General features: G+C 39.2%; 1 protein-coding gene across 1 annotated transcript; it reads right to left on the minus strand.

Moving 5' to 3' along the window:
* Positions 1-885: 885 nt before the first annotated feature.
* Positions 886-20,651, minus strand: LOC145481221 (uncharacterized). The gene is made up of 11 exons (XM_081459661.1): positions 18,891-20,651; positions 18,723-18,785; positions 17,983-18,036; positions 17,002-17,067; positions 16,195-16,269; positions 14,063-14,224; positions 13,277-13,354; positions 12,619-12,686; positions 9,500-9,610; positions 1,548-4,950; positions 886-1,194 (listed from the first exon to the last, which is right to left on the minus strand). The coding sequence occupies exons 4-10, from the start codon at positions 17,063-17,065 to the stop codon at positions 1,570-1,572; spliced, it is 3,939 nt and encodes a 1,312-aa protein (XP_081315787.1). The 5' UTR covers positions 17,066-17,067; positions 17,983-18,036; positions 18,723-18,785; positions 18,891-20,651; the 3' UTR covers positions 886-1,194; positions 1,548-1,569.
* Positions 20,652-27,169: the final 6,518 nt, after the last annotated feature.

Genomic DNA, 27,169 nt, shown 5'->3' on the forward strand with positions numbered 1-27,169 from the left:
CATTTATTTATTTTTTGGCTTTCTGTGTGTAGACCGCATTAAAAGTCAGTCATATAAGATTTGCAAAGAATATCTTTTCTCTTTCAACCTTCTCATAGGCGTGGGCGGCATGTATTCCTATTACATATGACTGATACATATCAATGCATCATTGCAACGAGCGCGCATCTCTTTACTATTTCCATTGGCAGGTCGACGCGAAGCCCACCTTTACTGCCTAGATTGCTTTGGAGAATGGGAGAGTGCACTGAATACTCAAGAAAGTTGTGACAAAAACATCGTTTCCGAGGATTGCGAGGAAGAAAACTGGGTGTGTGGGGTGGAAGGTTTCCAGACAGAAGACGGTTTTGAATTTAATTGTGGATGTTAGACCAAAGAGGAATATAAAGAATTCGCAGCTGAAAGTGCAGCCAGCACTAAAAGAACTTCTGTTGTAGCAATGTGTGATACCACCAATTGTAGTCCTGATGAACTGTCTGTAACTGGTGGCAATTAAGGGCAAGAATTTGTTTGGTAAGTGCCTGTTATAACAGAGGAAGTAAAATTGCTGAACGTTAAACATTTTTTTCCGTTTATTTAGCTTGAATCTTCTAACTTTATTATAAGGTACGAAAACGCGAGGCCCTTTTAGAACTGTTACTAATCTTCAGTTGTTCAACAATCATTGCATGAGAGTAAAACACAAAATGATATCACTAGAAATTCAAACAATGTACACAAAATACGTTACACGACACATGACAATGTAAGCATATTACAACCACTAAATTCGGAAAACATTCGCTTCTAGGTGTTCTCTAAGAAATACTTATTCTTTTCACTTTTGAATGTTTAATTTGAATATTCTTATTTTCTGAAATGACTTAACTGTTGTTATTTCCTGAATTTATTATTAATTTGTGATAACTTCTAAGATTCTCAAAACCGCCCTATAAATTAATATGTTCAAGTCTATAAGATAAAATAGTAGTTTCGAATATTGCGGATTCATTTTTAAAATTATGTTTGCAAAAGCCTTTACGGATACACAATGATACGACTCTGATGCTATATAATCAGACGAAAAGCATTTTCCTACAAACTCAATGTTGGCCAGTTAGCTTTGTACACTAAAAAAGCTAATAGTATTTAGCAGTCACGTAATAACAAATCAAAAGAGTCTTCCCATCAGTATTGATAGATGCACTGAACAATCTAAAAGGTAAAACAAAGCAACACTGTTAGCTCCTATTTAGTGCAACGTTTAATCACTTTATTAACTTTCTCTCAAGCTTTTGATAATTTGATTTCCTTGCACAAAACAAAGAAAAGCGTCAAGGCGACCACAAACGCACAACGCAAGTATTGTAGTATTTTACATGATAGGTTTGCACTTTTGAAACACGTTTTATGTATCGTGTAAATTAATTCGGTCATCTCAGATTTTCAAGAAGTGCCAAAGTATTGTGATTGGTGCGTGACAAAGGAAACTGCACCAAGTCGAAACTTCAATAATATTACTTAATTTCCGATTGTATCATCTCGACATTTAACAAACGCTTAAATACCTTTACATATATTGAAGTTCATCTAATCGCCTTTAGCAAAGTCCAAGGTAACATCATCACCGATGAGTACAAATGGAGCCCAGTGCTTCACTTCGCTAAATTTCTCAGACTCTCTCAGACACGCCATGGCGCGGTTCAGAGATTCACCGGCGCTTCTTCCTTCTGCTAGGTGAAGGTAGAAACTCTTCATGAACTCCAGAGTGGCTTCGTCGTCAATTGCCCACAGGGACACAAGAACAGAACGAGCACCGGCACCCAAGAAAGCTCGTGCAATTCCAACCACACCCTCAGCCTTAATCTCACCATGGCCACTATGGCAACAACTAAGCACAACCAGCCCTGCTCGCATTTGAACTCTCATCACATCACTCATTCTTAGCAAGAAGTCTTCTTCAACAAGGATGTGGGATGCTCGCATAGGGCTTGGTGCCAGAGCAATTTCTCCTGTTTCCATTCTACCATGTGCTGCAATGTGCACCAAAGCAACTGAGGGGAGTTTTCTCAACACTTGGGCTTTTGTTGCCTCTTTTCCAGTGAGGGGAATAGTGTTGAGTATTTTCCCAATCATCTGTACTTCCATCTTTGCAAATGGCAGCTCTTCTAGCTTTAACCCATAATAACGAACTTGCTCTAAGCATGGATCACCCACAAGCAGCGCCCCAGACTTCTTGTGGTAATCTGGTAAACAATCTCTGATCAGTTTCAAACTATTCAATGACGGAATGACCCGGATTCTGAAAGACTCGCTTAAGTACTTTGAATTAGAATCCATGAATGCAGCATAAGGAGCCAAGCATAATGGACCTTCGGGAACAAATATCAGTTCATTGCCATTAATCAAGTCTTTGATGGGGCTAATGATAACGTCATACAGTGTTCTTAAAGGATTGGTATCTGAGTGTGTTTGAGTGTGTTGATCCCTCTTCTTTAACAGGTGTCCCCCGCTTTTCCTATCCAATGAACGATCTTCGCATTTCACACCACTACTGACACCAATTTTCTCACGAGCATTGTGAATTAAAGACTCCAACACTCTGCTCGCATTTTCCTTCGAATTATTATCACTGATTTGTTTTCTTCTTAATTGAACATCCTTTCCATTTTGAATAATCCAGAAAATTATTTCTCTTTCGTGAACTGCCATAAAGACTGTATCTGAAGGAAGGCAATTTAATGTGTCGCAAGTCATTTTTTCCCCAGTATGTGGTGTTTTAGTTTCGTACTTTGAATTCATAAGATCTCTTAGAGCTTGTGCACGTCCTTGCTCAGCAGCAAACAAAGCCTCAACTACGTCACCTTGTTTTAAAATCAGGCGCCATAATCTGGTATAAACCACATTATTAACATCGCGGTAGCTAATTGTCCACTCATCTTTACCTTGCAGATTCTGCCTAAGATCATTGAACAATCGCACGCTAGAATGATAACAATCAAGGGCTTTCTTCAGAGAACATTGATATTCAAAGCAAATACCAAGATTACCATAGGAACGTACTTCTCCAGCTCTCTCTCCCACTTCTTTGGCAATTTTTAGATGACGTTCATGGTACTCGATGGCTTTTTTGAAATCTCCCAGACTGTGATAAGCATTGCCAAGATTAGCATAGGAGCTTCCTTCTCCAGCCCTGTCTCCCACGTCTTGGGCAATTTTTAGATGACGTTCATGGTACTCGATGGCTTTTTTGAAATCTCCCAGACTGTGATAAGCATTGCCAAGATTACCATAGGAGCTTCCTTCTCCAGCCCTGTCTCCCACTTCTTTGGCAATTTTTAGATCTAGTTCATGGTACTCGATGGCTTTTTTGAAATCTCCCAGACGGCGATAAGCATTGCCAAGATTAGCATACGACCTTCCTTCTCCAGCCCTGTCTCCCACTTCTTCGGCAATTTTTAGATGACGTTCATGGTACTCGATGGCTTTTTTGAAATCTCCCAGACTGTCATAAGCATTGCCAAGATTACCATAGGAGCTTCCTTCTCCAGCCCTGTCTCCCACTTCTTTGGCAATTTTTAGATGACGTTCATGGTACTCGATGGCTTTTTTGAAATCTCCCAGACTGTGATAAGCATTGCCAAGATTACTATACGAGCTTCCTTCTCCAGCCCTGTCTCCCACTTCTTTGGCAATTTTTAGGTGACGTTCATGGTACTCGATGGCTTTTTTGAAATCTCCCAGACTGTGATAAGCATTGCCAAGATTACCATAGGAGCTTCCTTCTCCAGCCCTGTCTCCCACTTCTTTGGCAATTTTTAGACGACGTTCATGGTACTCGATGGCTTTTTTGAAATCTCCCAGACTGTCATAAGCATTGCCAAGATTACCATAGGAGCTTCCTTCCCCAGCCCAGTCTCCCACTTCTTTGGCAATTTTTAGATGACGTTCATGGTACTCGATGGCTTTTTTGAAATCTCCCAGACTGTCATAAGCATTGCCAAGATTAGCATAGGAGCTTCCTTCTCCAGCCCTGTCTCCCACGTCTTGGGCAATTTTTAGATGACGTTCATGGTACTCGATGGCTTTTTTGAAATCTCCCAGACTGTGATAAGCATTGCCAAGATTACCATAGGAGCTTCCTTCTCCAGCCCTGTCTCCCACTTCTTTGGCAATTTTTAGATCTAGTTCATGGTACTCGATGGCTTTTTTGAAATCTCCCAGACTGTCATAAGCATTGCCAAGATTACCATAGGAGCTTCCTTCCCCAGCCCAGTCTCCCACTTCTTTGGCAATTTTTAGATCTAGTTCATGGTACTCGATGGCTTTTTTGAAATCTCCCAGACTGTGATAAGCATTGCCAAGATTAGCATAGGAGCTTCCTTCTCCAGCCCTGTCTCCCACGTCTTGGGCAATTTTTAGATGACGTTCATGGTACTCGATGGCTTTTTTGAAATCTCCCAGACTGTCATAAGCATTGCCAAGATTACCATACGACCTTCCTCCTCCAGCCCTGTCTCCCACTTCTTTGGCAATTTTTAGATGACGTTCATGGTACTCGATGGCTTTTTTGAAATCTCCCAGACTATCATAAGCATTACCAAGATTAGCATAGGAGCTTCCTTCTCCAGCCCTGTCTCCCACTTCTTTGGCAATTTTTAGATCAAGTTCATGGTACTCGATGGCTTTTTTGAAATCTCCCAGACTGTGATAAGCATTGCCAAGATTACCATAGGAGCTTCCTTGTCCAGCCCTGTGTCCCAGTTTTTTGGCAATTTTTAGACCTAGTTCATGGTACTCGATGGCTTTGTTGAAATCTCCCAGATGGTAATAGGCGTTGGCAAGATTACCATAGGAGCTTCGTTCGCCAGGCCTGTCTCCCACTTCTTTGGCAACGTTGATGTAACAGGTTCCTTCTTCTGTGTTAGTTTTCATATCTTTGGTAGTATTCGGTGAAGTGGTGGTATTTTTCTATGAGACAAAAACTTGTGTCAGTTAATGACGAAAGCATGAGTATTTACCCAAAAAGTGTACAAAGTGCTAAATTCGGGATTTATATAGCTGAAACTATCCATACCGTTCCAAAACAACGCTTTGGTGGTTAAACAGGTCTAGCCTGAACCAATGAACCGGTGATAGTCTTCGGAATCTTTATTTCGTGTGATAGTATGGGCAATGAACGGAAGAACTTTACTAAGAAAGTGGATAATCTTAAGACAAAACTTGCAGCTTGGCGTTTGCGAAAACGTTCTCTGTTTGGGAGTGTCTCAAATTGTTTACTCAGCTTCCATGGATGACACTCCAAACAAAAATGCATCTCTAACCCAATCGCTACCTTTCCCATTCTCATGGAAAAACAAAGCAGATAAAAACAACAGAGAAGTTTTATATCAGGATTATGGCGATGGTGGTTTGCGGTTGAAATTAAGTCCCAGCACTTAAAGTGGCCGCTTAACTGATGACGAAGATGATACTTGGTCAGCAATTCCAAAATTTTATTTTATAAAATATGGGGTTTTTTTAACACGTTTTTTACCACAATTGCGTTGAAATGGGTGTCTTTACGCTGCATGATGTAATTGACGCCCACGGTAGTTTTTTACCAATTGAACCGTTCCAACAGCGTTATGGAATTAATTGTAATTTTTTCAAATATTTGCAAGTAATCTCTGCGTTCCCGAGCGCCTTACGGCAAAACGCCAAGGAACGTGCTGAGCCTAATGTCAACTTTTTATTCGGCAGCACGTTATTTCAATTATCCTCGGTCTTAACCATCAACTTCTTGAAACTTAGTTGTAAAGACTATTATTGGCTTTTTCTCAATGAACGGAAGCCTCAGGCCACTGGTCCAATAAAATGGGACCGCAACTTTGGTCCGACGGCTTTGCCATGGAACCAAATCTTTAATAGAGTGAAGGTTATTTGTAGAGAGAATCAACTGAGAGAATTTTACTTTAAACTAATTGATCGCATTGTCGTTACGAAGAAAGAGCTTAGTCTCTATGGAATTGCAGACAATAATAGATGTTTCTACTGTGGTGAGCCTGACTCAGTTCTTGAAACATTTCAAAACTGTAGTACAACAACTTCTTTTCACAATCGGCTGTTGAACTAGTTCAATGAGATGCATAACAACTCAATATTCCCGGCAAACTACGTATCACTGCTTGGTATGGCGTGTGGGAAGGGTAATAACAATGTTACAAAATTTAATCTATGTTTATTATATGCTAAATATTATCTACATTATCACAAGGTAAATGAGAGGAATCTTGACTGGATTGAATTTACTACAAAAGTAAATTACAAGTTAAGAATAGAGAATCAAGTTTCTGGTATTCTTTTATGATGCTTCTTCGCATTTTGTCCTGTTAATGCTTTTAAAAGGCATTAGATTGATAAAAGGACATGCCATTTTAAAGATAAGGGTAATTTGCAATTTGAAAAATACATGTATTGCCGTTACGAATGTAAAGCTCCTTAAAATAATTGTTAAAACTAAATAGGGTGAAGAAGTTGTCTTGTACTGCAAGTCGTGTTTATAGCTCTGTTGTATTGTAAGTAGTGTACGTAGCTTTTGTTATTGTTTTAGTGTAAAGTAGTAGCAAAAGTATCTTAACGTGTAAGCAAACATAATAAAATAAACCCATAAAAAAACCAAAGTATATTAATTTTGCCCTTGGATTGCGATGACTTTGTTTGAAGTCTAATGTTAGAATTACAAAAATGTAATTATGCTGACAATTATTCCAGGGCGCTGCCAATCAATATACCCTTCTTCTGTATAAGAGTGGCTGGTTATAATATTAATAATCTTAATGTTTTACTTCCTTAGCATAGAGGAGAGACGTCAAAATGCCTTCGTTTTGCTGAATGCGGCCTTTGTATAGTTAACAATATAGTTACATAAAGAAAGAAAAAATTGTAAATAGTAAACACAAGGTAAGATAATATATACATGTACTCGTTAGAAGATAAAATCAAAAGATAAAACCACCCCTCTCCCCTAATCACTGATGAACTGGCCCTTAACCCGAAGCGCACCATTTTTTCTATCAATAAAATGGGGGCCAGAGGTGGTCTCAATTTTTAATTTAAATTGTCCAACATTGTAAGTGTTGAAGTAGTTTGATTAGCAATGGTCGCTCCCAGTAGAAACCATGCCTTGTCGCATTTCCAAACAGCGAGAAGAGAGGTGAAAATGTGATGCGGAGCGGAGTGTTGCCGAAGATATTCATACATCTTCATACACGTTCTCGCTGGCAAATTGACGTAAAGATGAGCACGCACGTATCGCGGAATTGATAACTGCCGTAGTTTCCATTCTCTATCTCCTCGATACAGTAAAAAAAGATTACGGACGATGTTTATTCATATGCTTATGCTTTCAGCAGCGCGTTTTCATTTGACGTAAGCACAAGCATAAGTTTTCCTTTTTGCGTTTCCATTTGACAATCACATCATGAGCTCGAGATTTCTATGACTTGCTAGATGACGAGGGCTCAGCTCCACTCAGCTATCACGCCTACAAATCGAGAGCGAATAATCTAATTGTTTGAGTATAAATCTACAAGTTGTTAAAAATTTTATCTAAGTTCTTTTCACGGACACTTCGAAAAGATAAAGAAGCGGCCGCCATTTTGTTAACAACCGCAGGCTACAAGGGTACTCGCACTCTACAATTAGATTATGAGCTCGAGATTTTTTATGAGGTAATAGTTGATGAGGCCTTCGGCCTCGTCAAATATCACCTCATAGAAATCGAGAGCGAATAATCTAATTTTTTTAGTAGAATTCCGACTGAAAGAAACGCAAATAACGGTTCTAATTATTTTTCTACGTATTATTGAACTTTACGTTTCAACGAAATCAAAAGTTCAAAAACTTCGGAAAAACGTCCACAATAGTATATGAGTAGCTCAGCCAATCAGATTGCAGCATCTGCATTAGTATAATAGTAGAATTCTACTAAAATAAAATAGATATTAAGTAGCGTAGTCAATAAAGAGAACAGCATTAGTGACAGAATGCTTGTATATATAGAGGAAACGAATACAAACAAAAAGAAGAGAAGAAAAGAAGTTTTCTATTTCGTCTTATTTTAATTCTCGAACCGTAAATTATCTTTGCTCAAGTCATTGTTACGTTAACAGCTCGTGCTAGCTCTTTGCTTCTAATTAAGCAATCGACCACTCTTTCTATTGGTTTACTGGCGCAATAAACTACGCGGGATGTTGGGAGAACACGAGAAAAGTTTGTAAATCACTCGCTTAACCGCTCGTGATTTACATACTTTTCGAGTGTTCCCCCAACGTCCCAAGTGGTTTATTGCGCCGGTGAACCCAAAGAAAGTGGTCTATTGCTTTTATGAAATAACTATGGAAAAAGTCTGTCAATGAGGAGAAAATTTATTGTACTTTCGCAATCAAGTTGCTTATTGTCATCAAATTCGTGACATGACGCGACAAACCAATCACAGCGACTGAAAGAATGAAAGCACAGACTCCGCCCCGGATACGAAATCCGCAGAGGAAAGCGACGAAAACAATTCACGCTAAGAAAGTTTTAAGAAAGGAAAGGAAAAGGTTATCGGTGAAAGGCAAAAAGCATATTAATTAACTCAAAGGAACCGGTGGACTCGGTCATCACGAAAGTGAAAGGCTGTACGAAAAGTGTGCAAATAGTCCAAACTTCATGTGCTGCGAACTGATTCAACGCAATTTTAAACGATAACTTTCCAAAGTTTTGCGAATGGAATAAAGGTTAGTAACAGAAACGCTGTCTCCGAAATTTATTCAGAATATATTTACTTATGCTGGAGGCTATGAAGTCCGTGTTTCTCTCTGTATTTTGCTAAATGAAAACTATTGCTTGAAAGCTAAGCTTGTGGAAGTCAAATTCATTTATCGTGTTATGGATGCATCCATTGAGTTTAAACTCAAAATTTCTGATAGAAAGAAATCTTTTCCCTGCTTTTTTGACAACCCAAATTGATCAGTCAAGCCCAGATGTCCTCCACAGACCGTGGAAAGCGCCGAAATAGGGGTTTAAAACGTCCGTAATCTTAATCTCAAGCGTAACCGAAGTCGGCGTAAAAGTTTTGCCGTGGAAAAAAAGATAAAGCTTTATATGACCAACTTCTGGTCCTGTTTTTCCCTGCAAATTTCCGTGTATATGTTGAATGAAAAGATATTCGTGTTGTTGATATCTCAGCCAGCGAAAGGCAAAACTGTTTATTACATTTGTTATCGCTAGAGTTCCGAGTTGTCTAGTTCCCGCGTAGAGCTGCCATAGATCGAAAACCGTTGTTTACCGGTACAATAGAATATAGGTTTAGCAACTCTATTGACTAATCAGAGCGTGCTTAGTATCTCAGTTATTTTATAATGAGTAATAGAAGTATATCTCATTGCACGTTTCCGTACAAGGGGTTTCTTGTACAACATTATTACTTATTATTACGGCATTATTTAATCTCCCCTTTAAAGCCGAGAATATAGCTCCCTCTAGCATTACTTACCAGGCGCTTCACGGAGAGAGTTTCGGGATTGCTCTTTGCTTCTTGTAATTTAACTCGATCTCCAACACACCTGGCTCGTAAATCTAGTAATGTCTTGTTAGTCTTGTCAATCTGCTTAGGGTTAAGGCACATGACATAATTAAAATATAACGGGTCAAGTGACTGAATATTCCGCCAGCTTGGGGAATATCCGAGTGATGTTCCCCAATTTTCAAGACTGCGCGTATTACGAAAAATATTTGAAGGATAATAAACACAATAGCCTACATTTGGCGCGACAATATGCTCGGATATTTGTCAAAGGACATTATATAATAGCTTCTCGGAGCAGATAATGTCCGTGGAAAAATATTCGAGCATACTTTCGCGTCCAATGGAGACAGTTGTTAGATATACTAAGAAATTCGTTTAATAACTTCTATTTATGTTCATATTATTTATTGCGTTCGACGAAGGAGAACGCATAGTATTCCCAGGGGATTTAAAATGTCCCGCGGTTATCGATCGCGGTCGATGCCATATGATTTCAGGGTTTGGACGTCATCTTGGAGTGGCTGGCTGGCTGGCTGGCTGGCTGCGTGGCAAAAATGGCCTCGATCTCATGTGAGACTTTTTCGGCCGCCGGGAACTGGTAATGGCGCGTTGCGTGTCAAATCTACAAATCAAAGGTCTTGTTCTCATTCATATTAAACATGGACAAATTATTGCTTTGAGATTTAAAATAGAAAGGAAAAATACAAATCAATGTTCACGTGGCTTCAGAATGGAAGATCAACGAGTACAGAGTCCTCAAACCATAACGATCGGTTGTACGTTTTCAAGTAAGTTAAGTTCTGAATATCGATCGCGGAGTTAAAGCAGTTTCCCGGACTTTAGAAAACAAAAATAGTAATATACATTATTGTATGGCCAGCTCTGTGAGCGGGCAAGATGAATCAAATCCTGCGCTGTGATTGGCTACCCGAGTGGGCAAGATGGAGCTATCTTGCCCGCTCGGGACTACCCGCCGTGTCCCGCAAGAAAAATTTCCCCGAAAGCCACATAGTAAATCCTTTATTGACCAAGCTTGTTCGGTCAAGATAACTGGATATTGACCTCGTTCTTTTTTTTGCGAGGTTATGGACCTCGACTCTGTCTCAGTCCATAAAGACGCAAAAAAGAACTTGGCCAATATCCAGCTATCTTGACCTCACACTTGGTCAATAACCCATATGTATTACTTCGAAGTCGAATTTACCTTTTGGAACAATTGCTAACGCCACGGCCGATAAAATGAATGCAACAGTCGGAGACGTCGTCGGCAAAAGCTCAAGCTTTCGCTTTAGTGTGAAGAATTAATTTGAACATGCTGCTGTGCAGTGACGCGCGTTAGCGAAAATTTTGAACATTTTTTGCTTTTACATAGGTTTCTTCACCTCGGGTGAATAAAAATTCATTGTTATTGAGCTTGCTTTTGCATTTCTTTTCAATTGGTTCCGTGTATTTATGAATTTATGAATTTAGGATTTAAAAGTGAACAGAAACTTGTTGCACGCTGGATTGCTGCATATTTAATTTACGGCGACCTCCACGCGGTTTGTTTAGTTTATTCGGTTTCATTCAAATATATTTTTTGGAGTCTTATACAGCTATCACAGAACTGCTGAGAAAAGAACTAAGTGGCCACTAATTTAATACGGTTGAAATACGATTGATCTGAAAAATTGGCTTGTTTTTGTCGCGTTTTTGATTTACAACTTTCATCTTTCATTCGCAGCGCTGTAATGTTTCGTCATGCGGCGAAGAAATTATTTCATTTCTTGGTTTCAAATTGGTTTTTACTCGTGTCTTTCGCTTTTATTTTCCTTTGTTTTCTCAAATGTTGGCCGTTATATATAATGCAATAATGGAAACTTTTCGTTTTGTCCTCTGAAGTCAATGAGTTAAAACTTATTTCCCCTATTCAGTTTTCTCGGCTTCTGTTGGGCATTTTGTCGCACGGCAATGAAGTAATATAATTTCTTGTTTTCTTATCAGTTTTACACATCAGGTCGAGTTCTTTTTGTTGATATTTTTTTTAATATTTTAGCTCTTTATTTATTCAACTTTAAATAAGCGACGTCGACTTGAAACCTGATCTTGTGTGTGTGTGGTAGTTTTACATACCAGTTTATGAACAGTGTGCCAAACACCTCATTTATCATGAATTTGTGTAAGTATTACAATTAAGTGTTCTTTTGGTGTAGAAGTGAACACTATTATTCAAAATATGTGTTCGTCATGAAAATCAACAAAAATAAATCGGGTTTCAAGAGTAATATTTATTCTGAAGACAGTATCCAAAGGTTTTAACTGTATTGACTCGAACGCACTCAGCTAATCCATGATTATTACTAGTATTATTTATATCAAGAGGGCACGGTAACGAATCCTACAATCTGAGTGATTTTTTAGCGTGGTCCGGATTTTCCTATCTCTAACTTTGGTCTCGGTAACGTTCTCATATCGGGTGTTATCGTCGTGTTGATCAATTTTCGTGAGTGAACTAACTGTAATCGTGTATCTTTGCCCTTTTGTACACTTCGATCGACGATTTATCAACACAAGGCAGTGGCGGATCTAGTCCCCGGATCTAGTCTAGTACTTTTGTTACAATTACACGCTTTAATCTTTAAGTTGTTCAATGAGTTGCCAAGCAACTGAGCGTATAAAAATTGGCTTTCAAACTGTATATTATTTCCTAAAACTATTCTTCCTTTAAGTCGGAGATGGCTACTCGTTTCTCCTGATGAGAATTTCAATCAAGTAGCCCCTTGAAGTAACAACTCAAACTCCCAAGATTGTACAATGGAGAAGGGGTTTGATAGAAGCCTCCTTAGATTTTTGCAATTACAATTTACTTTGAAATCATTGTGACTTTTGTAAATAGCCTGAAGCTACCATAACCACAGCTAGAGGGCTTCTTGACGGCCTATTATGCTTGGCGGGATTTTAGCGGCATTTACATATAAGGCAGACAGAACACAACTTTTTCTAATGTACCCCTTAACAACATTCGCTAAAATCGCTGTAGGCGGGTAACATAATAGTTCCTTTTACAGCTGGCAAAGAACACGAATAATTGATGTTATAAAGGATACTACCAATCCCTTCTCACACCACGATATGGCGTCTCCATAACACTCTAGGTGCTCACAAGCACTTGCACCTACGATAAATAATTTAATATCAGGTCAAAAATACTATCTACAATGCGCAGGTGGAAACATCCAAGACCTGATTTATTCCTGTTAAAAGCCATATTCGTCATTTGGTATTGGAGTCGAAATAGCTTCAAATGAAGGCTCATGCGAGGGAATATCGTTGAAAAGATATTAATGTCATTTGCATTTGAAGAGTTCGATACGATAGCTGTCGACTTAGCAAATTGAAGCACGTTTTTCATGCGTCTGTCCTGCTATTGATCATGAATTTCGTCATAACATTGTCAAAATACCTGTGGATCCACGAGGTGATAGCCGAGTGGATCCGCAGACTGGCTACTTTGACAATGTTATGACGAAATTTATTGTCAATGACAAGACAGACACATGAAAAACTGGCGTCAATTTGTTCTTTTACAATAATAAATTGTCAAATTCCGCTCAGCCGCTCTTGCTCCTCGCGTCAACATCGCATAAGTTATAAATTCAGGCGTCTCTTTGCATCTTGACAAAGAAAATTAGCCAACGAGCGCGCGATAAGTTCTGCAGTTATTGTAAAATTCATGTTATAAATCAGTTGAGTCAAGGATTTTACCTGTTTCTATGGCCTTAATCAAAGTTGGTTCCAAATTGACGGCAGCCGTTACATCATTCAGGGCCTCGTGGAAATTCCCTGAGTAATAGAATTGAAAAAAACATTTCATGCACAGAAGACGAAGAAGTAGCGAAAAAGTAAAAGCGATAAGAGGTCACGAGATTGTAGAGATATGCAATGTGCGTGTCTTCTTTCAATGCTCAGACCCCTCTCAACTTAGTGGCACGCAACGGATCTGTTCCGATCCTTGAAATACGGATGACTCCCGATAACTCAAACCTCCTTGGGGGCACGTTATGGGGAGTCATTGGGGGATGGGAACAAACGACCGGGTAGTAGGGAATAAAACTGTTGCGTTTTAATCAGGTTTGATACTGAGAAAGAGTAAAACTTGAACGATTCTTCGCCAACACAGCAGAGTAAATTAGATCTGAGAGTAATAAAACATGACAAGCTAAACCGCAGACCAAGAAGGTTTTGGATTACCATGGCGTGAAGCGAGCTGAATTGCAACCTTTGTCAAAGGTCGTCTTAGATTGATAGTAGGGACATTCCAAATACAATTAACATATTTTTTATGCAGCAACATCACTCAGCATCTCTCTTGACTTGACAATTAAGTATTTATTTCTAAGGACTAATAGTTTTCTCCGGAAAGTTAGTTTCCCAATATAATCTGTTCAAATGATAGTTTCTGTTATAATCATTGAAAGGCTGAACGCAAAGAAAGCAACAACTTCTTTTGATTGTTGGATAAATTTGAAACTGACAAGATCAAAATCTTACCGAAATGGTAATACGCTGTTGCCCTGTTGCTGTACAGCTTGGCACTCAGCGGGAAATCCTTACAGTTCACATGAATTCCTTCTGTGTAGAAGTATATCGCGTTACAAACTTCTTTTCTTGCGAATTCTTTGTCACCTTCCTCCTGATAGACTTCTGCAATCGCTGAAAAAGCAAAACAGATTTGATTAGCAACTTATTTTGTTCGGCTAAGCATTGTTTAATTTGTTTCCATTACATCGTCCATTTTCTTGCAGAGTGAGACAGGCCTTATGCGCCACTTTGGCGCAAGGGGTTAGGTGAACGTGAGGAGAACACAGCTATGCACAGCTAACATTATATATTACTAGATTTTATATCCGACCCTGACTTAACCCTGAAAAACACGTCTGAATAAAATAACTTTTAAATCTTTTAAGTTCTTTTCTGTGAAACGGTCTGGGAGTTGTCACTTTGTTGCAGTAGTAAACATTTTAAACTAAATATCAAATCTGTAAGTGTTTTATCAAAAAAGGCTGGTTTACACTAGCGCAAAAGCATAAGCCGACATGCGCAGACGCAGTAACATGTTGATAATTAGCGACTTTTGTTTGGGAAAAGACGCTAATAATCATCATCTTGATGCATCTGCGTATGTCGGCTTATGCTTGTGGGAATGCGCTAGTGTAAACCAACCTTAAGTCCACCCCAGTCTTGTTACACTACTACGTAGTGGAAGATAAAAGCGGTCAACGTGAACAGTTGTTTTCATCTCGGTGAAGCTTTACATGTAAACCAAACGGTTAATGATTTACTCTTTTGTTAAAAGGAAAAACAAGATATGAAATCGCTGATTAACGATCTGATGTGGTCAGCTTTTGGGTCGAATTAAAATACAGTTTAAGTGGTACTATGATCAAATTTTTGCCCCTTGAATTTTTAGGTTAATCATAGAATTCTACGAAAGATTAAAAATACCGTTTACCGTATGCAGATATCTGCATTGGTTCTGGTGATATTTAAGTTTGAAAATGTGTTAACTACGCAAATGAGAGGACTGATGACGTCATACACTCAACCAAATATTACATCAAGTATATAAATAGAGCTATCTCGGTCCAATTGCAGCAAAAACCATTGAAACTTGGTAAGCTATTAGTTCTACATGCAACACACCTATGACTATAATAATTTCAGTTCCCACTGAAACCCACTCTTTTCCAGTCCCCTCCAGCCTAATTTCAATATTTTAGTCATTTTTAGCTCGAAAAACGTTAAATGAGGCCATGAACTCCACCTAAGATATTCATATGCCTGCTAGATCATATTGATCAGGTACAATTGGCAAATATCAATACAGAACGCTACAGATGGCCAGAAAAGCCTTCAATATCAGGGAGACCTGGAACCAGTATGTTGCCATGGTAACAAATATGTTAGGTTCATATTGTGGAGCACCTGTATTAGAATCATACTGCCAAGAATCAAACATTACTGATTAAACCTAGCTGAGATATCTTTGTTCATCGCATTTGATCAAAATATGGTTGAGTTTATGACGTCATCACTTAGCCAATTTGATATCTTAAAAACTTGAATGTCTCTGGAACGAAAAGAGATATTTGAAAATAGTAAACAGCGTTTTTCTTCTCGCAAAGACTACTTGTCTAAGTTTTAAAAATAGCTTAAATAGGAAGGATGCGATTTTCTTCATAGTACGACTTAAATGCTTAATTGTACCTTTTTGGTACGCTTCAGCTTCGGCGATATGGCAGCCCGTTTGATCTCGTCAATAACTAATCAAAAAAATATTATTATTTTTTGTTATCCAAGGGTTCCCCCGGCGATCCAACCGCTGACCGCGGGGCTTGGTTCGTTGGCCATTGGCCATTTCCGCATCTCCCATAATACACCTTATTTGCCCCCCAAATTTCTCCGTAACCTTTGCTTCCCATTTCTCCTGGGTATTACAGTCGTCCCAAGAGAAAGTGAAGACAATACTTATGCAAAATTTTGGGGGGCAAACAAGGTGTATTAAGGGGGATGTGGAAATGGCGAATGGCTCAAAATCCCACCAAAACTTACCCAACAGGTTCGATTTGGTGTAAAACTACTAATGTATTATATAATAAACTAATCGGCATTTATTTTCTTACCTCTTAGAGTATCATCATCAAAATCAAGTTTTTCATCAGAAGGGCCTGGGCCTGGAGCTGGGCCTTGGGCTATGACTGATAATACGTCGGGAAAAGAAACTTCACTTTTTTATTGAAAAACTCTTTTATAGAGCGGTTTTCATTTGAGTGTTGAAAAGTAATTGGTTTTGTATAACTATACCCTACACGATTGGCTGAAGAAACTTGTGCCACTTTTACAGCCAATCAGAAGAGAAACCAAAACCAATCCTTATTCGTTCGCACACGTTTTCCCGCGCTTTGCTTCAGTTACATGTTTTTACTTAGTTTTGATTGGTTCACTGGATTGTCTGTGACCTTTGTAATTGGCTAGAGTGATTACTTTGGTTTAGGTTTAGTAACGATACTCAATTGAAAGCTGCTCTATTTCATAACTACCAGCAATAACTTAAAACGCAATTAACATTAATGACAATTACTAACAAATAACGTTGCAAAGCAGCAAAATAGTTCTGTAAAAAAAGGTCTGGGGTCTGTCTTTTGTCTTGTTTCGCCTTATTACATCTTAAGCAGTTTTTCTCTTTTACCGTTTCCAGGTATTAAGGGCATCCAAGCCTCATAAATTACAGTGGATGATATTAGATTTCCACAGTCTGCATTGTAGACCTTGTTCACTACAAGATAACATTGCGCTTCAAGTTCCACGACTATTTTAAAACCAGTTAGTTTGCTTTGAAATATTTCATACGTTTACACCAGCCGCACACTGAAACTGATGATAAATACTCCATTTCTTGTCAAATGTATATCCAGGTTTTGCCTTCTTACCTGCTAAAACATCTTCATCAAAATTCACCTTTGCTTCACGTGACTTGATTTCACTTTCCGCCATGACTAAAATACAAAGGAAAACAAATATTCGTATTCTTTTTGTTCACATTATCCAATCTAGCCATATCAGTCTTTTTCTAAACCTCACTACCAAACACCATTTACGAACATGACTGTCTTGAACTTGCTTAAAGTCAAACAATCCCGTTTCAATAATCTTTCATGACAGCAGCCCGCCAGACTCGGTCAATTACAAAGATGTTAATTTGCTTCTTAAGAGCGTGTACAAAGGAAACAATTCTAGAGCGCTGATTTCTACAATAGTAAAAATAGGTCAGGCGATAGGGGTGCACCTAGTATTTAAAACAATGATGTGCCTCGTGACCATACGAAAGTACGACCGTAGTACACGTGACAGAACGTTCTATAAGAGAACGATGAAAGTTTCCAACAGAGCCGTCAAAAAATTGTATTTAGCCTTTGGCAGAAAGGCCAAGTTTTGAATGTAACGGCTGCCTGACTTGCATAGAAGTCACAAGTAAGAGTTACTTAACTAAGCCGGTCGTTTTCAAACACAAAACCGAAATAGAAGATACTTTTACCTTGATTCATAACATTTACATCGGCACGGACAATAAGGCGTAAAAGAGGTGAGATTAAAGAAAGAAGTCAAAACTTATTTCTTCGAACACGCAGAAAGTTTGCCCCCCCCCCCCCAAAAAAAAAAATTCAGTAAACATGGTTGACTAAACGTTTTGCATATGCGTTCTTAATGTCGGCAAAGGAGACTGCAATTCTGCACTTTCGCTGTCGTCCGTTGTTTACATTTTTTATCTCGACAGAGGGTTCAAATCAGAGAGCTGAGCAATTACTTTGCATTAACTAATTAACATTTCAAGAGTGCGACCGAATTTAAAATACAGATGATGAGTACAAAAGAGTCAACGAAGATTATGAATAATCATATAGAATACCTACCTCAGGCCTTCACCTGGGCTAAACAGAAAACTATAATTCAGATGACTGGGTAGTCTATGGAGAAAAGTTTACAGCAATTACTGCACAATCGTTGAGAAACATTGAAAAAGCTTGAGTTTCTGCATCTTCGAAACTTACGGAAAACTTACGTTACCATGCATTGTAAAACGAATGAATGTGAAACCAAAAGTTGAAGGACAAACAATCAAAAAGACGTTTTTCTCTCATTCCATGAAAGATCAGCACATCTGGCTCTGGCTTAGTGAAAGAGCATTGAACTATACTCTCTCTCTCAGTTCTCAGTCACCAGCGAGTGACGTCATCTACAAAATACACATTAACACCGCTTTAAGTCGGATACAACATAGCTCCACTAAAATAACTTAACTTGCCTACTTCCCCTTTGAAAAACACACAGTCACCCTTTGAAAAATGAATACGAAACAACTGAATACTCGGGTGTAAAGTCGAGGCCGGAAAACACGTTTGATACGGGAAGTTGAATGACCTTCAATAAACTTCAGTGATATCAAGTGATTAGTGTCGAAATTTCTGGATATTTTATACAGATGACTGAGTTACGTTGAGAGAAAACACATACGACAGCAGCATTTTGAAATATTAAGCAAAACTTGAATACCTCATTCCTCACGAGAAACCAGATCTAAAATATAGACAATGCATGTGGATTCAAAATGCGTCAACAAAGATTATGCATCTGTAATGTATCGAATACGTACCTCAGCTCAGACCTTCACCTCAGCTGATCAGACAGAAAACTATCATTCAGATGACTCGGTAACCTGTGGAGAAAAGTTTGCAGCAATTACTGCACGGGTCGTTTAAAAACATTGGGAAAGCTTGTCTGAGTTTCTGAATCTTCGAAACTACTTCGAAACTTAGGTTACCATGCATTGTAAAACGACTGAATGTGCAACCAAAAGTTGAAGTACAAATAATCAAATAGAGGTTTTCCCCTCATTCCATGACACATCAGCACATCTGGTTTTGGCTTAGTGAAAGAGCACTGAGGTATACTCTCTTCGCAGGGGCACCCAACGGATCGTTTCGGTAAATTATCTGTTCGGAAGGCCTTTAATCTCCTCTGATTTTCTGAAGAGAATTGTCACCTCCAACTTTCGTGATATGAGAAATTTAATGTCTGTTGTTTTCGGGGAATGGACAAAAAAACCCTAATAAATTCCAGAATACTCAAGTTCCCCTAGAATAACCGAAAAAATAAAATTTTTTTAGCGCAACCTAAAATTAACACACAGAGCTTTAAAAGTACCCCAGATAGCCTAAAGCAGCGTTTAAAAGCATTTGAGAGAAAACGGTCGTTGGGTGCCCCTGTCTTCGAACCGAAAAACATTGTTATCTTCAAACCGTTGTTAATTAAGCTCTTCTGTCAACTATCGTTGATTATTCTCGTGTTTTGATGATATTCCTTTGAGCTTCAAATGCATCGATCTTAAAACAACAATCAAGGAAAATAAATTTTTTTGGCTTTCTCAGTGAGTCAAACTGGAATATTACCGCATTTGCTTTTTGAGTCTTTAATTCGAATACACGCCGCATCATGATGCGTTTAGTCGAGACTGGCGTTTATTAATATTTCTGCTCTAAAATGCGGCCTTTATTCGAGTGCGGCATTTAATCGAATAAATACGGTATTTAACTAAAATAATTAATTAAACACGGTAACTAAATAAACACCATATGACTGTCAGCCATGTTAATTTGTGACACATCCTGTCTAGTTCTCCTTGTTCTGCTTTCCTCACCCTGCTCAGAAGAGCTGTAAAGACAGCTTCCTCGCAGGCTGCTTCGCGAATATTACAAAAAAACCCACAACAGCAGATGTCTATCACAGTTTACTGTTCTCGTTCAGACCTTTTCTGTTTCACTCTTGATTACTTTTAAGGATTAATATCGTGACAATGAGCAATTCTCAGTCACCAGCGAGTAACGTCATCTACAAAATACACATTAACACCGCTAAAAGTCGGATGCGACATAGCTCCACTAAAATCACTCAACTTGCCTCCTTCCCCTTTGAAAAACACACAGTCGCCCTTTTAAAAATGATTACGAAACAATTGAATACTCGGGTATAAAGTCGAGGCCGGAAAGCACGTTTGATACGGGAAGTTGAATGACCTTCAATAAACTTCAGTGATATCAAGTAATCAGTGTCTCAATTCTGATATTTTATACATGTTACTGAGTAACGTTGAGAAAAAAGACATACAACAGTAGCATTTTGAAATATTAAGCAAAATTTGAATACTTCATTCCCCACGAAAAACCAGATGTAAAATACAGACAATGCATATGGATTCAAAATACGTCAACAAAAATAGCCTGCGAACAGGCTCCCAATGGGGCAACCCGAAAACACTGACCCCCGGTCCGCGGATCCCCACTACGGGCTGGGTCCGCGGACTACCTATGGACCGGTCCGCGGACTACCCCTAAGGATCTCCTCTACAGACCACCCCCCAAAATAGAATAAAAATAAGAAATAAGTACTTCACCAATGGGTTGTCTTACAGATTGGGTCGGCGAAATTTTGAGTATTACACTGTGCAAATGTAATGAACACCCCACTCACTCTCCAGGTCCCCCACCAAAAAAAAAAGCTTACAAGCTGTTTTCAGCGTAAGGAGATGCCGATGGCAAAAAGAAGGAAAATTGCTACCCTCCATTCGTGGTTCAATCTCGCCATGGAAGATGTGTTGTTAGGTCGTTCGAGCTTGCTTGTATCTGTAGCCTAGAACGAGCTCACGAATACACAGGAGACTGGGCTGATCAAAATGGTGGAGGGGAAGGAATACAAATTTCGAGGCTTCCCGGAGGCTTCCTGGAGGCCCGGGCCTGGAGGCGTTTACGGTCTTTCATATGCAGTATGGCTACATCAAAAGAAATGGCAACGTATAATGATATAACTTGCACCCGAGGCTGAAACCAAGAATGTCACATTTGCAAAATCTAACGTTCGAAATTTCGGCTACCCGATCTTTTAGACCAACCTCGCTCCCAGGGTCTCTCATCTTACCGCCCCCAGGGTCTCTCTTCGCTCGCTTCAGGGGGCGGTAAGATGAGAGACCCTGGGAACGAGGTTGCTTTTAGACAACCCACAACTGAAATATTTACTTCTTATTTTTATATTATTTTGGGGGTGGTCCACAGAGGGGGTCCGTACGGGTAGTCCATGGACCGGTCCATAGGTAGTCACTACCCGGTCCGTAGTGGGGTCCGCGGACCGGGGGTCAGTGCGGTATTCACACTTATGCAAATTTTGCATTAAAGTGAAAAAGTACTATATAAAAAAAATTGTGCGAAGACCTTTATTCTGTAATGCAAAATGTGATAACATTATAGTTTCATACATATAAAAAATTTAGTGCGAGGAAGTCTTCGTCCTGTCCAGTTCTCTGTAAAAGTATAGTTTTGTCGCCCTGTCCAGTTCTCTGTAAAAATATGGTTTTGATACACATAAAAAATTTAATGCGAAGAAGTCTTCCCCCATGCCCATTCTCTGTAATAGCATTTCAGTTTTCATACATATCAAAGATTTAGTGCGAAGAAGTCTTCGCCCTGTCCAGTTCTCTATAATAAAAAAAGTATATTTTATACATGTGAAAAATTTAGTGCGAAGAAATTTTCGCTCTGTCCAGTTCTCTGTGATGAAAATATAGCTTTAATACATATAAAAAAATTAGTGCGAAGAAGTCTTCGCCATGTCCAGTTCTCTGTAATATAAAAATATTTTTTATACATACAAAAAATTTAATGCGAAGAAGTATCGCCATGTCCAGTTTTCTGTGATAAAAATACAGTTTTAATACATATAAAAAATTTAGTGCGAAGAAGTCTTCGCCCTGTCCAGTTGTCTGCGAAATAAATATAGTTTGATGCATATAAAAAATTTAGTGCGAAGAAATCTTCGCTCTGTCCAGTTCTCTGTGATAAAGATACAGTTTTAATACATATAAAGAATTTAGTGCGAAAAAGTCTTCGCTCTGCCCCGCTGTCTGTAATTGGGTTGGACTCCCCCTTACATATTTTTCATAAACACGCTTATATTGTGTAGACAACTGTCAAAATGTTTTGAAAGCCAGATGAAGCTAATCCGGGTGAATAATGTCACATTACCTTCGCCAGTATCTGGGCATGAACAATTTGGTGCAAAAACGGTTTTCCCGCAGTAGTCAACAATTATTCACCGAAGTGGAAGTGAATAGTCCACCACTTTCACCGACACAGTTGAATAATTGTTTTAGTATGTAGAGCACACAAGTTGAAAAATCAGCCGATAAAATTGGCTCCTCAGTAAGCGAAGCGGAACTGCAAGCCATTTTGTTTTTTCTACGTTTGCTCATATTTGCTCGTAGGTGAATAGTACTTACTACTCACCTCCGAGCTTGCCGATCAGAATCCGCGGAAAGCACTATTCACCTGTGTGGTATATACTAATACTATATAAAGTTCTTATTATATTAGGTGTGCAAACCCTCCTTGCTTTGCTGCATGAATGATACAGCAATCACTGTTAATGTTTCTTTGTGCAAATCAGTGCATTTCACAGTTCAGAAGACATGCACTTTCAGAAGCTTAGAGAAATATTATGTCATCAGAAGGTATTTCTTCCACTGCAACTTGTATGTTGTGCGAACTGTCAAAGCCATCGAAAGTTATCGTACAAGTTCCTTCTTTAACTTCTTTTATTACTCCGATGTACCACTTTGTGGTTCCTTCGTCATGTTCCTCGATTTCCACATTAACTCGTCGATTTAGCAAGTCTGGCCGCTCCTTATCTTTGTCTCCTACCGGACAACAAAAAAGTAAAAGAAAACATCGATTACACTCTAACTTGAATTTTCATCTTTAAACCATGAAGTGACAAGAGCCATTGATTCAATGGAGTTGATTCGAGAGTGTTTGCTGTTTGTAGAGGTTATCAAACCATTTCCAGGGCAATTTAGAACTAATAAATAAATAAATAAATAAATAAATGAATAAATAAAGAAATAAATAAGCACAAGTAAACCACGACTGCACCATTACCATTGCCTCCCATAGATTCGGGTAATTGATGTGTATCCACTATAATAAGCTGATTTTCTGTAGCCAAAATACTAAATGAAACAGGTGTTTGGGTGTAAATCGCAAAACCAGGTGCATTATCAGCGAGTTGGCACAAGGCGGTTTCTAGGGCAGCCGCACTCTCCGGGTAACCGTAGTCGCTTGTAAGCCCCAGAAGTCTTTCCTCTAACTTGTATTGAAAAGTTAGCATGTCATACCCTTGTAACAGAGTTAAAACTTCGTCTACGGCCATAAACTTTCCTTTGTCACGAAACTGATTGATATATTCCGGAGCTGTTTTCATAGTGTTTTTCGCTATACTTTTGACTTTCGCAATGTCAATCTCATCGCTACTGACTAGTTTTTTGAGATTGTCTAAGATCAAAAGCGATAAAAAGACGCAGGAGTTCGTGCCATCCCTAGTTTCCAATGTCTGGTCAATTGCTAATCGAAGCTGAGGTGTAACGTCTCCAGTTTTTTTAATCGAATCTGCGGCTATTTCACTCAATACTTCCATGGCTGTCCCCTGATGTAATTCCAAATTAATTAGTTCTTGCGGATGTTCAAATTTCGGTGCAGTAAATGAACTTTTCTCGACGGTAATGTTTTCTGACAACGATGGAACAATCACTCTACAGATCTCTTTTATAGAATTTAACAAAAGTTGGCCGTTAGGTCTTTTATCTGGATCTTGTGACCAAGCTTTCAAAATGGCAGAAGTCCACAGTTCGTACTGTTCTTTACTTAGTCCATCGACGCTTAAAGGCAAAGTCGGTCTTACTCCCCTAGCTGCAGCTTCCACTAACACAGAATTTGGGGCAAGTCGCCATCAAACGGATGAATTCGTTTTGGAAGAGTGAGTTCGACAAGGAACATAGAAAAAGCATAAATGTCACTTGCAACGTTCGGCTTCTGAGTTGGGTCTGTTCTCTCGGGCGCCAAAAACGCTGTCGTTGCTCTACAGACCCCTTTCTTATTCGGAGAGCTTTGTAGGCTGGAAACCTGAGTACTCGTGAATTGCATAAACTCAAAAAGACATTCTCCGAAATCGCCCAATTTCACTAGCCATTTGTCCTTTTCATTCCCGCCTCCCAAAAAAACATTACCGGCTTTGATGTCAGCGTGAATAATCAGCACGAAACACTACGTTGTTATCCTAGACATGACGTGAACACTACATTATTGTGCAGTTCCAGGAAATATCTGTATCCACCCCAAGGAAGCTCACTGCAAATTTTAAAAGGGATGGGGACTTCTGAATGAAAAACAAAGGGCCGATTATTTAAACGAAGTCTCATTGTTGAGGGCTAAGCCGCTGTTTAGATGTTGTCTCGATAAACAAGGGCTAAACGATGTTTAAAATTCATTATTGAAATGCTACTGACCCGTGTTTTCTCGAGTCAATGGCTAAACCATGTCTCACTAGGAAATGCAGTGTCTGCGAGGTTATTTTGCATGCAAATTTCTAAATAGTGGTTACGTCTCTGCAACATGGCTTCTAAAACATGTCGCACTACAAATTTCAGCGAACGAGAAAAATGTTTTTGAGACAATTCATTTCCTAGTGAGACATGGTTTAGCCATTGACTCAAGAAAACACGGTTCAGTCGGCGAATTGGGTAGGGACTTTTCAGAACTGAAGTGGAAAGCAAAGTCTATGACAGTAAAACGTTGGCAAAAAAGGCAAAGGGACATTGGGACATTGTTGCTACAGCAACAATGTCAAATGGAACATCTTCATCTTCAATGTCTTAATCAAAGTCTTGTTCTCGATGCATTAGGGCGAAATTCATGCAACACTGCGGTGGCCACAATAATGACAAGGGTATTCTCCAAGGCGGTGCGCAGTCCCAAGTGCAGACCAGGAAAACGTCGTTTTAGCAATCCAAAGCATCTCTCAATAACACACCAAGTACGCCTATGTGCAGTATTGTAGCGCACATCTCCTGCATTCTTTGGCTTGAGGATTGGTGTCATTAAGTATGCCCTACAAGCGCATCCACTGTCACCCACAAGTATGCCATCAAGAGTATCATTCCTTAATGTGTCTGCGATGTTGCTGTTCTCAAAAATGAGTGAGTTGTGAGTAGACCCAGGCCAGCGGGTTACGTTAGTAATAAAGGCATCGCTATCACAAACGGCTTGGACGTTAATGGAGTAAAACTGCTTTCTGTTAACAAATGCCATAGCATTTTCTTTATTTGGACATATGATCCCGATGTGGGTAAAATCGATGGCTCCGATCACTCCTGGAAAGTGCGCAACGACATAAAACTTTCTCTTGGTATCACCCAGGTTCTCTGGGAATGACAGGAGTTTAGCCCTTGAAACCTTGTGGATGACTGTGCATGCAGCAAATACAGAAACACCAAATAAATGGCCAATAGCCCTCTGGAAAGTTCCTGTCACATTGAATCTTAAAGCACTCAGCACTTGCTGCATTGGTGTAAGCCGCAGACCTCTCCTTGATCTTTAATTTATCAAAGATTTTTACGAGCTTACTGACCGAGTGCTTTCTAAGGCGAAAACACAATCGAAAGTCTTCGTCGTCGTGTTCCTGTAATGGGTTAAATCTATCCCTAAGGTGCCGAATTTGTCGAACATGTATATTATGTCAATTAGCATAGTTTCTTAACTGTCTGTAGCACAGAGGTCTCCCATTTCAAAATTGCTGACCATGAAAATATCGTTAAACAGCGTTTAAACCTACCTTTGATCAGGTCTAACTTACTATTGTTCCTTAGTCGGTGTTTAAACGCTATCTAAACACTGTTATGGAAAAACAACATTTAAATAATCGGTACTCATGGTTTAAACATGGGTTAGACGATGACTTTCATAAACTTCGTCCAAACTTCGTTTAAATAATTGGCCCAAAAAATCTTTAGTAGGTAAATATGGAAGGGTTCTTTCTGGAACAACACATTACTAGCTTTAGACAGGATAATAATGTGTGCCAGGTTCTCCAACACAATTTTTCCAAAAGTCTTCAAGAGGCCTACTTGGCGAGCAAAGTCGAGTGTGGATACTTTTACATTAAAACTAAACATGGAATTCATCAGTCTTTTTTTAACTAGAATAAGGAGAAACACTTTTCAAAACAGAAGAAAGAAGCGTCTAAAGAGGCTGCCATGTCAGATTTCGGCAGTTCAATTCGCTGGTAATTCCACAGCAATCAACTTGTGTGTCAGAAGAGGACAATGACGAAACATTCGCACGCAATTTGTGCTTGCAAGAATGCGCAGAGCGTGAAAAATCGCCTAGCCTATTGTTTAGGAGAAGAAAACAATCAACAAAGGCGAAGATTTCTGTGTGAGAAATTGCAAGACGCTAGGGGTAAACATAACAAGCAAAATACGAGGCCGCGGATGAGATTACCACATACATTGTTACTGCTCAAGTCAAGGGTAGACAAAGTAGAAGTATTGAATTTGGTATGAAAAAGATATTTTCGACAAAATGGGTCCCTGAAGGCCTACAGTAACCTTAACTCTGAATTGAGTGGCCCAGGTTTGAGCAGTGGCCTTGCCCCTGCCCTAAGCATTTCCTTAGGAGAAGGTCAGCCATTCATTTGTGCTAAGGAGGGACTTGCTTAATATGTTTTCAGCTGGTCTTAAAACCACATGAACTGAATACTGAAGATAGCATCAAAATATATCATAGCAATCTCACTTGCAGTCTCTAATGATGCAATCCACTCAACCACTTTGCATCTCCGCTTTGCTTTCAAATTTACCATGCAGCATATACATACCAGCAAGTGAGACGAGTGGAACAGCAGTCATGTCTTGAAAACGGACATGGTAAAGAGAACCCTTTATCGTCACAGTTTCTGAGATGTCATTTTTGACATCAAAGCAAGCACGCTCCAGCGTCATTTTCAGGTCACTTGAAAAGCTCTCCCATCTGTCATCACCCTGTGCGGTAAATTCCCACAAACAAGGTAGCTCTGTGTGACGGTGGAAGCAGCTGTTACCAAAGTTACATCTGCCACGTAAGTTAAATCCACAAATTACAGTATCCTTGTCAGTGTTATTATTTGCTTGAATGGAAGAAACACCAGTAGCATTTGCTACCGTAGACATTAACTGTTCAAGTC

Source organism: Orbicella franksi, chromosome 3 (assembly GCF_964199315.1).
Source record: "Orbicella franksi chromosome 3, jaOrbFran1.1, whole genome shotgun sequence".
Lineage (NCBI taxonomy): Eukaryota > Metazoa > Cnidaria > Anthozoa > Scleractinia > Merulinidae > Orbicella > Orbicella franksi.